The following is an 18,678-nucleotide window of genomic DNA, read 5'->3' as shown; positions in this document are numbered from 1 at the left end:
TGGCATTGAAAACTGCTATATTGTTTTTTGAAGTATTCTCCTTTATGGTCAATACACTTTTGCATTCGTTCGAACCATTTGTCAAAGCAGTTTTTCCAATCTTCTTGAGACACCTCCATAATATGGTTTTTGAACGCATCAACGGCATCTTCCACTGACGAAAATCGTTGTCCACGCAATTTATTCTTGACATCCGGGAACAAGAAGTCATTGGGTGCCAAATCAGGACTGTATGGCGGATGACCCATCAATTCGATTTTTTGACTGTTCATAAAGTCAGTTGTTAGATGAGATGTGTGACAGCTGGCATTGTCTTGATGAAGAATGATCCAACGGCATTTGTTTGTTTTCCGTATTTGACCGAAGACCTCTGGCAAACAAATTGTTGTGTACCATTCAGAGTTGACCGTTCTACGTTCCTCTAAAGGCACAGTTGCCACATGACCAGTTTTCCCGAAAAAACAGGCGACCATTTGTTTTGATTTGCTTCGAGCACGAACAACTTTTGTTGGATTGGGTTCATCTTGAAACACCCATACAGTCGACTGCTGTTTACGTTCCGGCTCATATGCATATATCCATGATTCGTCACCTGTTACAATCTTATATACGTCTTTTGAAGCACCACGATTGTATTTATTGAGCATTTGTTTGCACCAATTGACGCGAGCGTCTTTTTGAGTTTTTGTCAAATTGTGTGGGATCCAACGAGAACATACCTTTCTCACAGCTAAATGATCATGTAATATTTTATATATGCTGGTGGAACTAATGCCTACGGTTGCCTCAATCTCACAGTATGTCACATGACGATCTTGCAGTATTAGGTTTTGCACAGCATCAATGTTTTCTTGAACAACAACTGATTTTGGACGACCTTCGCGAATGGCGGCCACGATTAAATTCGTTATACCAGCGTTTCACAGTGGCAAAGGATGGGGCTTCATCGCCAAATGTGGAAGTAAGTTGATCGATGCACTCTTGTCTTGATAATCCATGTCGAAAATCGTAAAAAATCATTGCACGAAAATGTTCACGAGTTAATTCCATTTTATTGTTGTCGCGCAATCTCCAAGGCAACATAAACAACACAAATGAAGCTATTGACAAAACATTTGAAGTACGTTATGGTCAATAATGCCAGATGATTCCGTGCAAACGTCAAATCGCGCCTAACTTCAATCAGTGTTTCCAAGGCTCAAAATATAAATATTGACCCTTGTACAGTAGATCACCCTGCACCATGTTGCAATGGCCCTTTAACTTACCATCTTCCTCTGCAACACAAATCCTTGGCATGTTTTTGACAGACACAGAGGAGGGATTTTCAAAGTAGCCTCTTAGCCAGTTAATGCACTCCCTTGCAGGGGGATGTACAGAGCCAGGATCGTTTTTCAGACTAACTTCACATCTGTCAAAAAGAAGGAGTTTTCTTAACATACTGTACACTGAGAAAAGATACATTATTTTATGCTAATGTTTGAATGAAACAGAATTTTAATTGATGTCCCCCAATAGTAGTGACTACGTTAGACAATGTGAATTTCCTCAATACATTCAATCTATTATGAAATGCAATTTACAGTCAAGACAATTATTGACATACAGTACATCCAAAACAGAAAAATATAAAAATTCTCCATTATTTAAAATGTTTCACATTGACCAAATACTGACTTTATTTACTGAGCAATTTAATTATATCCCAGCTATAACTAAGCGCCACGAGAGGTTAACTTTGCAGCATGTTTTATGTATTAATCTGCGTGACAAAGGCATTCAAAATCTTCCGTACAAGTTTTGACTCAACTGCCGAGCTGTTCATATCACAGACAATGAGAAAATCTGCAGTATTGCCAACCGCACAACACATCAAAACCCACCCATGCATGTCAAGCAGAATGTATTTTTGCTTCTTTTTGTTTCCTGAACCATATAATTTTTAAAGGACTTTATGTGCATAAATTATATAATAATGAGTCGCTGCTTAATATAATTCACGAAATATCTTCAAAACATGAGGGCATGTGTATGTGTGTCCAGCATGCAAATAAAAAAGTATATGTAAATGACAGGCTCCTCTTGAATTTGATGGTGTTATTGTTTTCAGTTTAGAAAAAAAGAAATTTATGAAAAACTTCGTTGCTTCGTTCGCAATACATAAGACATATGCACTTCAAGTTTATACCAACAAAAAAAATAAGCATGATTTGTTATTGGTGATAAATACAATGTAATGTACAGTCTGTTCTAATCACTCTGTTTGGTTTCAATTTATGAATCATTTCACTAAACCAGGATTCAAATCTTGGTCTGTCCATTTCTTAGTGATAACTGTCATTCCCTTTCTTTATACGGAACAGTAAACACACATCTTCAACAAATCATTCATTACTGCCAATGTGTGAAACAATAAGCCGCCTCCCCCTTTCCAGTCGGTTGCTTCAACCCAGTGCTCAGCTCTTCAATGAAAGCCTGGCGGTGGTTTTGCACGGTGGTATCTCGTCCAAATAATAAACATGTTTCCTCTCAAGGCGATATCTTTTAAATACCAAGGAATTCTTGTATCGCCAAACAACAAACAATCATTTCCTCCTCCTAAACTCAAACCTCAAATCATTCAACACCCAAGACACAGAGTTCTTGCACACATTGACAGGAAATCACTTTCACTTGGCTGGGACAATTGAAAGTTTTTTGCGGTAATGATAAACCTCATGCTCATGCACATTATTCCGTATCAGTCGCATGGATAAATCATTAAACACCACCATTCGTGAATAGCAAGAGATCTCTTCTTGCCTGGTGTTACCATATTACAAGTAAAAGAAAAACTCTTCATAGCATAAATGGAATGTACACTGATACCTGTCAGCACTGGTTATTTTCATCACCCTGTTTCATTTTGATCTTGTTGCCGTAAGGAGGAGTATACATTGAGTTTGAAGAGCTTTTCCCTTCGGATGATGCTCAAAATAACAGTCGGACAAAACCACATGCTGAACAGGAGACCTCGATTCAGCCATTCTCAACGCTGAATAGAACGATTAACATCAGGTTAAAATATTGAGGTGTGCAACACTGGTAACACTGATTCCATGCACCCTGCAATGTACTCCAGTACACCTCAACTCGCTATTGAGCTTCAGTGTTCTTTCCGCGAAATAGACTGTGCAGTTGGTGAATTTGGAATTCCAAGTTTGTCTGCTCAGTGATCACAACCGATCAAGTCCATACCTGCTAATGTGTGTATTATTTTGATTATATATTACAAATTAAATAACTATTTTGTTGTAAGTATGCATTTATGTCGGAATAGAATCCATCTCAGTGGAACTATATTCAGCGTGCACGTTTGGGTCTATATATGCGAAAAGTTGCTGCAAACTTAACCTGATGTGAGGCTTAGGCATTTTAAAGGAAGAATTGGGATTTCATTAAAAACGTATATTCTCTGGCCTCCAGATCACCATACCCAGCCTTCACACATTATTTTATTGTACACAAAACTAATGATTTTATGAAGATTAAATAAAATATATTTCATTACTGTACAAAAAAAAAAACACATTTAATGTAAATAATATTTCACTTTTAAAAATAATAATTACTCTTCTTCCACTCATTCTAATCAGTGGTGCAACCTTCGAGGGAAGTCAATTCTAGGGGGGTAAACGTTGACGGCCAAGGGCACCTGCACGGGGTGCACATAGAAGCAATTACCCCCCTCGATTTAAAATTTTATGGAAATAAAAATAATTTCGTAAAAATTTATTGCTCGCAGTACCTGCTTCTCTCAGTATCGTCAAGTTCAAAGCAGTAACAAGGGGGCGGTGGGAGTCGGCCATGGGCGCTGAATGATCTAAGAGAAAAAAAGTTGTGAAAGCGAGAATGCCTTGGCGACCTGTAATATTAGTTGTGCCCTATCATGCCCTATTATGAGCAGACATTGAAGGTCAAGGGCACCTGCAAATTGGGGGGCACAGAGGAGCAATTGCCACCCTCGATTTCAAATTTTTTGCAAATAAAAATACATTTCGTAAACTTTTCTTGCTCACTTCGCTCGCAATGCCTGCTTTTTTTAGACTCGTCATGTTCAGAGCTGTAGCTTGGGAGCAGTGGGAGTTGGCCATGGTGCCCATTAAATCAATATTGTTTTCAGTTTGGAAAAAATGGATCTTGCTTGCTTCTCTTGCAATGTAATTCTTTTCTGTAATATATTTTTTAAATAATGTGTGTTGTATATACAGTACCTATGTATTGAATAAACTTTAATTACATCCTACACAATTTAGTGTTAGCATGTTGCATACGTATTTTCTTATTTTATGTCGCTCCATGTTGCATATGTGTAAAACATACATGTTATATGTACAAAAATAATTATTATCTTCAGAATGCATTTATCATTCATTTTCTGCCTCAAAAATACAGTTTGGTGTTTGTTTTACTTTATTAGTTAATGTGAAATTTAATGTGATACATTTTAAATTGTTTGTTCCAAACAAATGCTCTAGCACAGACTTCTACCCTCTCTTTGCATAACTTATGAGAATGATAATGTCTTTGATACTACTACTACCACTATATATTATATATATTATAATAATGTCATTATTATTATTAATGTTATGTTTATCCTGGTACTTCCCCCCCCCACCCCCATCCCCCGACAAAAAATTACGGTTGCGCCTCTGATTCTAGCTTCTATGCCATGTTGACGCCCATAATATTACACATAATCTGCAATCACAAATTGCAATAAAGAATGAGGTTATGGGAAGGAGTCAAAAGCAAAGGACCAATTGGAGTGTCTTATTTTTAGTGATGTTTTTTTGGCTAAAAAGTAATGTCATTTGCCCCAGAAGCCTTCTGGTATTCTAAGATATACATAAAAAAATCACAAATTGCTGTATTTTTTATATTTAGCATTGCTTTGTGTCAGTTTTGGCTAATAGCGGCCATTTGATGAAAATAATTAAATGATCCTGTGGTTGAGTGTGTAATTCAATCCATGGATCTTTTCATTAATTTATGATAGGGATGGGACCGATTAATCGGTACTCTATCAGTATCGGCCGATATAGGCATATCGGTGTATCGGTTTATTGGTAAAATTACCGATTATTTTACCGATCCGATATATCGATAAATATATGATAATTTAGTGCAAAATTCTGCCATTTTGTTGTAATTTTTATGGATAATATCCGTGCCCTACTTTCTAAAAAAGGATATGTCTAAATATGCAACTCCTTTTGCACTGCAGTCAACTTGAAGCACACATATATTAAGGAGGTCAATGAACCTTTCAGGTTCTTCAAGGACCATTTCTAATTTTATATCGGATCGGTAGAATATCGGTTATCGGTATCGCTAAATTTTATATCGGTACTTTATCGGTATCGGCCAAAATTTCATATCCGCCCATCCCTAATTTATGATAATTCATTAACTGCACACATAATAATCAAATTAGTGAAATTGTAAAATGTTGGATATTGATTGATTTGCTTTATTTTACTTCGCTTTTGTGCCACTTTGGCTAATTTGCGAAGATGGGGATGAGTGATGATATGACGAAATTGATGATTGGACAGTCACAAACATCCATGCTCAGGCCAGGATTCGAACCCCGGATCCCTGGTGTCGTAGTGCAATGTGCTAACTACTCCACCACGGGGGATGGCTAAAACGTTGATAAAACAATCAAATGCTGACCAAGGCAATTTTTTTTGCAGAATAAATGATACACTAAAACATTACATTTCCACCCTCTAACAGGGTCTTCTTCAAACAAAGTAATTATGTGAATCTTTGTCTGAAGAAGACACTTTTAGAGGGTGGCAATGTTGCGTATTAGTGTATAATTTTTCTACAAAAAAATGCCTTCGTCAGCATTTGATTGTTTTATTAACATGGAAACAAACAAGGCTTAACTAAAATGTTGGATGTAGATGCCAAATATGGCAACATGGTTCCCAGCTTCAAGAGCAAAATAAGAAACACAAAATCAATTTAGGATCAAAAGTATAAAACATGGGTAAAAATAAAATTTGTCTACATACCTATTTATATGAAGGTTTGTAGCACAGTGCCATGAAGGTACATTCAGGGAATGTGGGGGTAGAGTCCCACACATTCTTCATCTCAGTCACTTTGGAGGTGATGTGATAAGCACCATTCTCTGGCCAGCTTTATTCCCCATGTACTCATTCATTGGAGGCTGGATGAGCACCGGAGCCACTTTTTTTAATGATGGAATAAGGCCGGACCACTCCAGGAATCAAACCCCAGTCTCCCATGTGGAAGTCAGATGCCCTACTGATTAGACCACAGCTGGCTCTATTTTTTATAATTCAGTTTATTTTTAAGGGTGAGCTAATATCATTTTGAATTTATATACCAATCCGGTTACTTTAACTGATGCAAGTACTTGTTATAGCAAATTAAAACATTAAGAAAAATTAAAGATGATAGAACCATTAAATTGCAACTATTTCACTTGCTTTAAAACATTCACTCTAGAAAATTTCATCTGTAGGAATTGCATTTTTGCTACAAAAAACTACATACAACTACATGACAATTTCAACATATAACACCTATAAGCCTTGTTTCCACGATATGAAAATCTCAATATGCTGACCAATGCAGAAATTTATTTTATTATAAAACATAGACTAAACGTAACGTTTCAACCTAGAATGTCTAGAATGTTCCAGAACAACTTTCTTATAGTCTGGAGGGGAGTAATCTTTGTGTACATATATCCTCCTTTTTTGTACCTTGTTACATTTGTACTTGGTGCAGAAGAACTTGCTAGAAGGTTGAAATGTTACGTTTAGTTTATGTTTTATAATAAAATAAATTTCTGCCTTGGTCAGCATATTGAGATTTTCATGACAATTTCAATTTCAGAAATATTTAGACAATCAAAGTACTGACCTGACCTACTGACGTGAAGAAATTATATTTCACATAAAAAAAAAAAACAGACTATATTGTCACCAAAATTGAATTACAATTTACTCAAGATTACTTACCCTTTCAATGGATTAAACGTTTTATCTACAATATCATCAATCTGAGACACTGAATGAAGTCCATCGCAGCAGCTGATGATAAACATCTCTCCAATTGGTGTGGATAGATTATACCTTTGTGTTGCATGTTGTTTGAAATCCTTCTTGCCTTTCTGTGGCATGGTTCAATAACGATTTCTCTACAAACATAAGCAAAGTAACAAAATTTAAATGATCAGTATTAAACAATTGTTGCAACTTTGAAATTACCACATGCAAGAATGAAACATTTTCACAATCAACCAACATTCCATCTCAGGTAAAATTCCAACATACAATAGTAATACTTCTTTGTAGCTAATCAGTGGTGATTTATTCATTCTTGGTTTTGGACTTTTAACCACTGTGTTATTTTTAAAAATTTACCAACGTTTCGGAGTCTGAATCTGCCTCCGTCTTCAGGGTAGAGTGTAGTCTGCTAAATCATATAATTGTACAAAAATACAAACTAAAAAAAATTATAAACAACAATGGGACCAGAGTATACAATTCGGACACTATCTCCTAAGATCTCACGCACAGTCTCTATAGATTATTCATATACGAGGGGGTGCTGAAAAGTTCGTAGCCCAACCCAGAAGGAGTGCACGTGGAATGATGAAACTTTACAGTTTTAAAGAACATATCTTGGTATGTACACTTGCAAATTTTCATATTAATAACGGAATTGTTAATGTGCTTTTCAGGCCCCTGAAATGATCATGTGTGCCCAGCCAGCGAATTTAACAAACATTGAGATCAGAGCTGTCATCAAATTTTTGTTTCACCAAGGAAAGTCGCCGAAGCAAATTCATGAGGAAATCAGTGGAACACTATGGGACTCTCCTCCATCATATGCAGTGGTGAAGAAGTGGGTGGCATAGTTTAAACGTGGCGATTTTGCAACAGATGATGCTCCACATGCAGGAAGACCAAAAACAGTGACTGTCCCCAAAATCGTGGATGAAATTAATGACCTTTTTCTTGAAAATCGCAGAATCTCAGCAAAACGCGTGGCAGAGTTTATGGGAATTTCTCTGGAACACGTTGGTACCATAATTCATAATGACTTGGACATGCGCAAGCTCTCGGGAAAATGGGTTCCCAAAAATCTGTCATCAGATCAAAAGCGTGAAAGAGTGAGGACATGAAGGGAAGTCATTGCCCATTTTGAACGTAATGCCGACCAATTTCTGTCACGAATATTAACCATGGATGAAACATGGTTGTACCACTACGATCCTGAAACTAAACAACAGTCAATGGAGTGGCGGCACTCAGGTTCCCCTCGCCCCAAGAAATTCAAGAGGCAGATGTCGGGTGGGAAAGTGTTTGCAACATTCTTCTGGGATAAGGATGGAGTCCTACTCATAGACTACCTGCCCAAGGGTCAGACATTTAATGCAGAGTATTACTCTGCATTACTCACAAAATTGGAAGACAAATTGAAAGTGCAACGCCGCCGAAAAATGAAAAAAGGAATTCTGTTCCTGCAGGACAATACCCCTGTCCATCGAGCACTGCAAACACAACTGACATTGCATGATCTAGGGTTTCAATGTCTAGATCATCCCCCTTATTCCCCAGATCTAGCTCCATCAGACTATTTCCTATTCCCCAAACTCAAACAACACTTGAAAGGACGCCATTTTGGATCTGATAAGGAGGTGATTAGTGCTATGGAACAGTGGTGTGTGGATCAGCCTTCACAATTTTTTTTCACTGGTCTGCAAAAATTGGAGCACCGTGCAAGGAAGTGTATTGAACTTCGGGGGGAGTATGTAGAATAACTGTACAATTTCATCATTCCACGTGCACTCCTTCTGGGTTGGGCTACGAACTTTTCAGCACCCCCTCGTACATTGCACACCAACCCTCCTTTACATCCTTTAAACTAAACAGAAGTGCATCAGTGATTGGTTAGTTCGTATGAACTTTTCAGCCTGATCATTACCAGTGTGTAGTTAGAGATCGGTTAGTTCATTGAACTCTCCAGCCTAATTATTGCCTATTTTTGTGGGAGCAGGAAAAGGTTTATTATCCATTTTGCCTTGACTGATCTCACTCAACAGGTTGCTAGGTGCCGTGAGTTGATAACTTCCTGGAGATGACGCCTTGCTCAAAAAGGTTTATTATCCATTCCTTTACGTCCTTTACAGATACATCTCCAACCCTGCTTTGGCCAGTCAGCATACAAACGATGATCAGTGTAGCACACACACTGGGAGAACTGTATGTCCACAACCATTCAGGGCCTGACAGTAGCACATAAGCGGCACAAAGGAGTTTTTTTTTCATTTTTGGGGGGTTGATATCCTACTGCATCAATCCTTTGACAAGGTGGAGCCTGGGCCACCGCAAAATAATCCTCCCTGGCAACCTACATACAAAAATAGGCCTTGATGTGGCCACTTGATGAAGTGGAGCCTGGGCCACTGATATTCCTCCCTGGCAACTTCATGTATATAGAGGTCCTTGTGACAGACAGACGAGGTGGAGCCTAGGCCACCGAGAATAATCCTCCAAGGCAACCAATTATAGACACCATATGATTTAACAGACTACACGCTACCCTGAAGATGGAGGCAGATTCAGCCTCCGAAACGTTGATATTTTTTTAAAAATAACACAGTGGTTAAAAGTCCAAAACCAAGAATGAATACAATAGTAAATCTTACGTTTATGATTTCACCTCCATAATTAACTTGGGATATTGCAAATGATTAACTCAATAGCATCATGTAAGTAAAAGATGTAAGTTTGCCACATAACTTAACATTTGAAAAGTAGCTCCAGCGCTTTGCAACAAGCAACCATTATTGCTTTACAATCATGTCCAACACAGAGTACTGCCCAATTTTCATACAAGGCTTGAAGGCAGTTTTGTGCCCGAGACCAGATATTACATGATCAGGTGTTGGAACAATTGGGATGATATTTTAACCCTTAACCCGAACTATGTTTTTTATGCATAATCTGAACCACCCAGTATGCTAGATCAACACACATATATATTTTTTTTAATCAACTTCATTTCTTTTTTTGTTAATGGTAACGCAAAATAATTGTTCTGTGAACCTTAATTATCAATGTGGGGCATTCCACAAAAAGTGGTCATACTCAATGTAAATAACAAAATGAATTAATATAGAAATTATTATTGTTTTTAATTGCATCAAAGTTTAGATATTTGTGATTGGAAAACAATAACAGTTTGTGTTAACGAACAAAATACAAATAATCAAGTACAAATGTAGAATTATCGAGTTGAATTTATCTTTCAATGTTGATTTTTATCCTCAAACATTCGGCAGTATCAGCACCTTTCTACCAAAAAACAAAGGAAACACTACTTGCAAGTATGACTAACCCGGGAGAACGAGCATGGCGAGGATTTGCCTGCAAATTACTTTCTTTGCTTGCGCAAACGTGTTGGCTTTGCTCTTTCTCCCCACCTTCTCTATGCTGGACATGTGGGAGACATGCTGGCCAGCCAAGAACCTTAACAGTGGCGTTCTACCATTGAAAAGGCATAGTTCAGTTTCATTTGCGGTGCTATTGACCGAGCATGCATTCTCGTGTTATAGACTTGAGAATAGATCTTTATTGAATTTTCCCAGAAAAAGAGGATCGAATTCATAGGAGGAGCAATGTGATAAAGAGCTTGGAAGGCAATTTGAAAGCGTAAGATGACACCTCTTTGGCGACGAAGAATGTGAATCAGAAAAATAAAGAAAATGCATTCACTGTTCACTCTATGTCTGCCGTGAATACAGTTTTTTAATGTGTGGAATGTGCAAATGGCAATTTTGATGGTGATGAAGTGGATGTGGAGTAAAGAAATAAAATAGATACATTAAAAAAAAACTAAAAAAACTGGAGTAGTAAATGTAGAAAATATACTACAATTGTAAATACCTTCTTTTTATCATAATTTTGTTTTCTCTAAAACCTTTGCATCAAACTTATGTAAAATTGTGTTTGTTTCATAAATACATTGTATTCTTACAATAATAAAAATGAGCAAGAACAATTAAGCAATTAAACTTTTGTAAAATTGTGTTTCCTTTGTCTATTATATTTTTACAAAAATAGAGAACAAAATATTTTCTTTAAAAAGTGCATTAAACTTTTGAAAACTCTCACCAGTTTTATTTATTGTATTAAAAATAAAAATATACAAAAGAAAGAAGAAAACAACAAAATACAAGAAAACTAATTTTTGAAAAATGTCAAACAAACCCAACAGACCTAAATATTCAATGCAAGTCTCTTCACATAAGATGTTGCCGCATGCGTTCTCCCAGGTTAAACCCATCAGTTTGATCCATCTGTATTAAAAGTCACAGAGAAAGGTGACATATGAACTTTCCTGAGAGGAAATGTTCACTAATGTTGGTTGTTATTCTCACCAACCAGACGTGAGGCGACATCTGCTGATCAACAATCATGGGTCTCGTGCTGTGAAGCACACCTTCTGTTCTTTCTCAGAAAATTCGAGGATAAACGTGAATTTCTGTTAAACAACCGAATACTGCACAATGTAACATCGTTAACAAGGTTCAAATCTCCCGCTTGCCCACTTGAATTTTGTATGTTTACAAGAACTAGCCTCAATCATGGCTGCTCGATCCCACAGTGCAACAGTTTGTGATGTAGGTGAAACATGCCCATACACGTGATGCTCATAAAACACGGATTATCATCACCATGACGTGTCTGCGCAGACTGAGAACAATGCTAGGTACCGTCGACGGTCCGTACCCCCGTGATAAGGTGACGATTTTTGTATCATTTATGAAGATTATGTTCTATACGAACGATTTGTGTTGTTTTTAGCTTTAGGAGATCTATTATAGCGGAGTAATGAGAGTTTTTTGATGGGATTATTTATGACATCATTTTCATCCTTGCCATTTGCATGTGATATGAAGGAACATGTTGTTACGTTATTTGTGTTTTGTAACTTGGAGCCGTGTTGGAAATATCCGAGATTGAAGGTTGGCAATCCTGGTGTTACGTCAGGCGGCGCGAGATTTACTGCAGACGATGTTTCGGTTCATGTCACATGGTACTGGGATTTTGTTTGCAAGGTGAGCATGCGTTTTTAGTGTGGTAAGTGTTATTCATTGCAAATGCATATTGGGGAGTGTATCGACATTTTCAGTATCGTGGCGTTCTTCGGGCGGGAGCCGGAGGTGTATATCCATGAGTTGTAGGAGGATGGTTCAGTGACCGGAAAAAAAGAAATGTGTCAAATGCAATGGACGATATCGCAGGAATGTGTGTGGATGAAGTTAAAAATACGAGCATAAAAAAAAATTGACTTAATTTTCGAGGGGGTACAGTGGGTCGACAGCCCACAATGCTACAACCTGTAACTAGTAACATCTGGCCATCATTCAGCAAACAAAATATTAATTATTTTCTTTATTTACTAAGCAAAGAAACGTGGAGTGATATTCATGAGTCCAATGATACAGATGAAGCATATAAGTCATTTCTAAAAACGTTCACTTATTATTTCGAAATAGCTTTTCCCAAGAAACAAGTTAGAACTTCAGCAACCCAAAAGAACCACTGGATAACACCTGGAATTATTAAATCTAGTGAAAGAATGAGATATCTAAGCAGAATCAGAAAAGATGAAGATGCCACAGCTGAATTTGAAACATATTTCCACAAGTACAAGTCAATCTATAGGAAAATAATAAAAAAGGCTAAGCAAATGCACAATGAGAATACCATCATAAATTCCGAAAATAAATCTAAAACAATGTGGCAAATTGTAAATACAGAGCTACATGGAGGCAGCAAAAGAAAAGAAAATATTGCACTACAACATAACTCTGAGACTGTAAAGGAACCTCTCGAAGTTGCAACATTATTAAATGAATACTATGCAAATGTTGCGAAAATGTACTCCACCCCCAACAATAGTACCAGTCACAACACAAACAACTTAAAGAAACTAGGAACGTGCACCAAAACAATGTACTTGCATCCAGCAACTACTATGGAGGTTGAAAAAATCGTACAGAAACTCAGACCTACTTGGTCGTGTAGTGTAGATGAAATCCCCACTTATATTGTCAAACAATGCAAAGAATATATTGTAATCCCACTGTGCCACATAATCAATTTGTCCTTCACCACAGGAGTTTTTCCACAAAAGCTGAAGGAAGCAAAAGTAATTCCAATATACAAGAAAGGAGATAGAAACAACTTAACCAACTACAGACCAATATCTCTCCTCTCCCCATTCTCGAAAATTTTAGAAGCTACCATGAACAATCGAATTGTATCTTTTTTAGAAAAACAACAACTTATTTCAAATACTCAGCATGGCTTCCGCAAAGGGAAATCAACTGAATCTGCTGTGTTTCAATATTTGGAATATATAAGAGAAACATTAGACAAAACGGGACAATGCACGGGACTCTTTCTAGATTTAACAAAAGCCTTCGACCTAGTACCCCATGAAAAACTATTACAAAAAATAAAACATTATGGCATAAGAGGCATCACACACGATTGGCTCACATCCTATCTTAGCAATCGTATGCAAATAGTCGAGATTATCCACAGAAAGGATGACGGTGTACAATCTAGCTTTGTCTCGAAACCCTGCACAATATCAAGTGGAGTTCCACAAGGTTCTATTATTGGACCATTACTCTTCTTAATATATATTAATGATTTGCCAATAAATTTAAATTCAGCAAAAACTACTCTTTATGCAGATGATACAAGTGTAGCCATCACCGGTGGTAAGGAACAAACCCTTAACTCTAATATCAAACAGGTAACAATCAAACTCAGCAAATGGTTTTCTGACAATAATTTAGTATTAAACAGCAGCAAAACTGTGGCTGTCAATTTCCATCACACAAGGAATAAAATGATAAATGAACCAAATGTTACATTAGATAATATGACAGTAAATCACGTTAAAACAGTCAAAATCCTGGGAGTATGGATTCATGAAAGCTTAAAATGGGACCCACACATAGATCACCTTTCCGCAAAACTAGGTAAAATTATATTTGCCATTAATACACTAAAAACAATATCAAACTTAGAAACATTGAAAATACTATATTACACCATGTTTCAATCTTTATTAACATACGGTATAATCTTCTGGGGAAATTCCACTAATAGTAATAAAATTTTTGTGCTGCAAAAGAAAATTGTCAGAATAATAGCAGGAGCTAAGAGAAATACACCCTGCAGAAGACTGTTTAAAAATTTAGGCATATTACCCTCACCATGCTTGTATATACTTCATCTGCTGATGTATGTAAAAACTGACTTAGATTCCTTCAAATGTAACAACTCCTCACATAAATATTATACAAGGAATGGCAGCAACCTCACAATACCATCACACAACACCACATTATTTGAGAAAGGACCTAAATACATGGCTGTTCACTGTTTCAATAACCTTCCAAGTGACATAAAAATAATACAATCAGCTACCTCATATAAAAAGCATGTAAAAAAATACCTATTAGATCATTGTTTTTATTCTGTTAAAGAGTACCTAACAATAAATTGCAAATTGTAACATCCTAAATGAACTCCTAGGACATGTATAAGCATGTATTGAATTTTATCTATTATATGTATGTAAATTACTGTAAACCTTGCATCTAACAGCAAGAACAAGGAGAATCAATTATAATGTAATCAATGTTTTTTAAATGTTATGTATAATATCTTCACACTTGTACCTATTTGAAAATAATTATTAACTGTAATGTGCTGACATGTTCCATACCATGTGTGGAAAACAACCACTGTACAATGGTCAAAGGAATGAAATAAATCATATCATATCATATCATATCATATTCCAAATTACAGCTACTCAAGACCAGAAAGTGATATCATTATCTAGGCCTGAAAAACTTACAATCATATCCCAGGGTGAGCCTCAATCTCACACTTATACCAACGGAGGGTTAAACAATCGGAACTTGGGTCCAGAATAAGACTACCAGAATAAGATTTAGTCGGGACAGTCCCTTTTTTTCAGTCCGTCCCCCGAATGGCGCAAGTTGAACACAACAATATGTGTGAATGGTAAAATGTTGATCTCCACAAAAAGTATTTCTTCAATTTTACAGGAGAAAGTACTTACCGAAATGAGTTTCTATACACTTTTTGAATGGTCGTGGAAGTGTTTTTTCCCCATCACTTAATTTATTTTGCCGGTAAATCATGTATTTTTGAAGATTAATGTCTCTCCAATGCACGAAAGCTGTTCCCTCTATGTCCTTCCACTGCGTGGACCAAATGTTGCGTGCATTCGATGATGTAACCCCCGGTCAGTGTTTCCGATCACGCCGTTGTTTTGCAAGAACATGACAATTTTAACTGTGTTTGCCTAACCTAACCTTGCCATGCATGGTTCGTGGGGCTATTTATGAATTGTTCGTGAGGCTATCTGAGAATGGTTCATGGGGCTATCCGTGCATGGTTCGTGGGGCTATTTATGAATGGTTTGTGGGGCTATCCATGCATGGTTCGTGGAGTTTTCAAACCCAAAAAAAAAATACAAAATCAGTAACACGAAAGAAGGTATTTTTCGGTGAAGGTTGGAAACACTGCACACCCACTGACCATAGACAACGCTAGTCAAGATTTGCCCGCCATATTGTGTGTAATGCAACCCAAAAACGAACGAACAATAATTACTCGATATGTGGAAAATTGAAATTATTTTCGTGAAAAAAACAAAATCCCACCTTCAAGAATGCGGTACTAATCTGAAATTCCCCGGACAGATTTCTTCATTTTTACTGAAGAAACTACTTACGGTAATAAGTTCCTGTAGCAATGTCTAACATCTGGAAGGTGTTTTGTGTCATGTGGGAATGTTTCATAGCGGAAATTCAACCATTGACGCATAGCCCCACAAACCATTTCCGGTAAGGTTAGGTTAGGTAGGGTCACGTATAGGTTACAATAGTTAAAAATTGGTTTCGAAAAAAATATGCGTAGCCCAACACACCATTCCCGCATAGCCCCACGAACCATTGACACATAGCCCCACAAACCATTTGCGGAAACGTATGTTCTTCAGTTACAAAAACACTTTTTTTAAAAAAAAAAAAATTGCAATTGCTTTCATCAAAAAAACGTGAATGCACCTTCAAGAATGTTCCGCGAAGCAGATGGGTAAGTACGAACGTCAAAAATTCACAAAACGAAAAGGTTATAGGTGTCCGGGGACTATCAGATTTTTACCAAGAATCCTTAGCAATGCAGAATACGTAAGTACCAATGTCCAATGTGAAAAAGAACAAAATAACGGAATTTCAGACGTTTGGCGATTGAAATTTTAATAGTCATTTAGGCTAATTAATTGTAGTTAAAACTTATAAAAACATATTTAGAGTTAGTTAAAAACATGGTATTTGTTGAAATTATCACATGACAGAAATCGTACGCTTCAAATACAATCATGAAATTTACATTTGATCTTGCTACTTACTTGAGTTCTCCTTCAACCGCGTAGACATTCAACCGGGTCTCCCTTATCGCACAACACTTCTGCAACCATGTGTTCTGACGTCAGACGAGGAATACCTACGTTGTTAGGTTTAGTTCTATTAGCATATACTGCGATTTTATTATTTATGCTAAGAGAACTAAACCTAGCTAGAATAACCTAACAACTTGCGCATTTAGCCTTAAAATATAAGTTGTCTCTGATGACGTCAGAACGCAAGGTTGCAGACGTGTTGTGCGATATGGGAGACCCATTTCAGCAGCATGCATTCAAGCAGCGTTGGCAACCTCTCTACGAAAAGTACATACTGCTTTTTCCGGTTGTTTTTTTCAATAGTGTCGGTCGCACTTAAACTTGACAAGTTTAAAAACAAGACGCTGTAAATAGCTGTTGCGCATCTCGCACCACTCCATTCTCCGCAGCGACGTTGGTTCGCAGTGTTGCAACCTGGAGGGAGCGGAATGGTCTGAGGATTTTCAACGAAATTTGTATTCGCTTTTTCCTGGGCTGTTTTCTACCTGTCGGAGTACAGAAATTCAGCTCACCTTTCGCTAACGACTCTTTTCCTTCTTTTAAAACTTGGCCTCCCCGATGGCGCAGTGGTAGCGTCGTCGCCTTGTAATCAACGGGTCCCGGGTTCGATTCCCGCGGAGGCACATAGTGGTTCGGATCCCACTATAACTGTAGGTCCAGTCCCGATTAGCCTTACTGTACATAAAGTGGACTTAAAACAATAAATCAATTCAATCCAAATCTTTTAAAACTTGAGAAACCATCCATTTAGATACTCCCGTGGCGGTGCTTGACATTGTAAACAATTTATCTGTCCTGTCCTGTAAGGGGCTTTCCAGAGCAGATTGTGGATTTCGTTGGACCCGGCATGATTTGAGTTTTGCATTTCAAAAATATGCAGCCAAGAGTAAAGAGCAAGAACATTTCAATGCTTTAAAAAAGAACACAGGCAAGCGTGTTATCAGATTGCCTTCTCGTAGTGATTGTTGTACGATAAACAAAAGAACCCCCACCCCACTCGACTTTAAAAAAAACCAGGCCACTGCTCGATGTCGCATTCAGAAAATGAAGTCATTCGCCCAGAAGTTTCTCTTCGGTATAAACCTTAACGTGCATGCTTAATACTACAGTTTACGATCCGCGCACCGCACGCATTTTCAAAGACCGGATTAAATCAAACGAACTACTGATAAACTGATATGAGCCGACACGGTCAATCCACACAGTAAAAATCGTTTGTCATATTTGTTTTAGCTTAATTTTGCTGAGTTGGCACCACTCGTACACTCAAGGCCAGACCAGTACGTGGAAGAGTGATGGGGAGGATGACGTAACAGGAAGTGCTCCTCAGCGATCTGCACATATCGGGACTTAACTTGTCAGGCTATAGACCTCGGATTTTTAGGTTCTAAAAAGTGTGATTTTAGGTTCCTAAAATAGGTTCTAAAAATTATAAAAATGTTCTAAAAACCTTAAATTAGGTTCCAAAAATCCTGAAATAGGTTGCAAAAAGACTTAATTTGGTACAACATTTCTGAAAAATACTGATTGGATACAATCGTTAAAAACAAAATTTCACAAGAACCGCAATACCCAAATATTAATTTTCTAAACAAATCTTCATTTCTTTATATAATTTTCAAAATTATCTACAAATCAATACTGCAGTTGTGCTGTTAGAAAATGTTAGTTGTTGATATGAAAAATGAATTACGTATTTATAAGTTGCTGCACAATATCAGGGTGGCTACTCACTTGGAATTTCTCGAATTCCGGGAATTACACGCGAATTATTGGCTCCGGAAATTATGCGTGAATTATTGGCTCTGGAAATTATTCATGAATTTTGGCAAAACATGAAATAAGGTACAAGCGGATGTTTTCTCTATTCCACTTTTTTATCCGTAGACGTGAAAAATTGCAGCTTTTATTAATCCAAATCCCATTAAATTTATACATGTTTATAAATGCCCTGAGGCAAGTTTCTCTCAGTTTAGCTTTTTTTTAGGAAGAAAAAGAAAGCTACATCGAAAATAAAACTAAATTTTGTCAATCCGTTGATATGAACCTCACGGCTCA

The 18,678-nt window shown here is 37.1% G+C and overlaps 1 protein-coding gene across 1 annotated transcript in view; it reads right to left on the bottom strand.

Moving 5' to 3' along the window:
• The window catches only part of agt (O-6-alkylguanine-DNA alkyltransferase), a 39,541-nt gene extending 22,710 nt beyond the window's left edge, over positions 1-16,831 (bottom strand). Inside the window, exons 1-3 of the mRNA XM_083128016.1 lie at positions 16,570-16,831; positions 7,047-7,225; positions 1,269-1,411 (exon numbers count right to left, since the gene is read on the bottom strand). Of these exons, the coding sequence (XP_082984142.1) occupies positions 1,269-1,411; positions 7,047-7,207 (304 nt within the window). The 5' untranslated portion in view covers positions 7,208-7,225; positions 16,570-16,831. The remainder of the gene's footprint in view (positions 1-1,268; positions 1,412-7,046; positions 7,226-16,569) is intronic.
• Positions 16,832-18,678: the final 1,847 nt, after the last annotated feature.

Source organism: Lepisma saccharinum, chromosome 9 (genome assembly GCF_977018435.1).
Source record: "Lepisma saccharinum chromosome 9, izLepSacc3.1, whole genome shotgun sequence".
Lineage (NCBI taxonomy): Eukaryota > Metazoa > Arthropoda > Insecta > Zygentoma > Lepismatidae > Lepisma > Lepisma saccharinum.
This window is presented reverse-complemented; position numbering and strand designations above follow the sequence as displayed.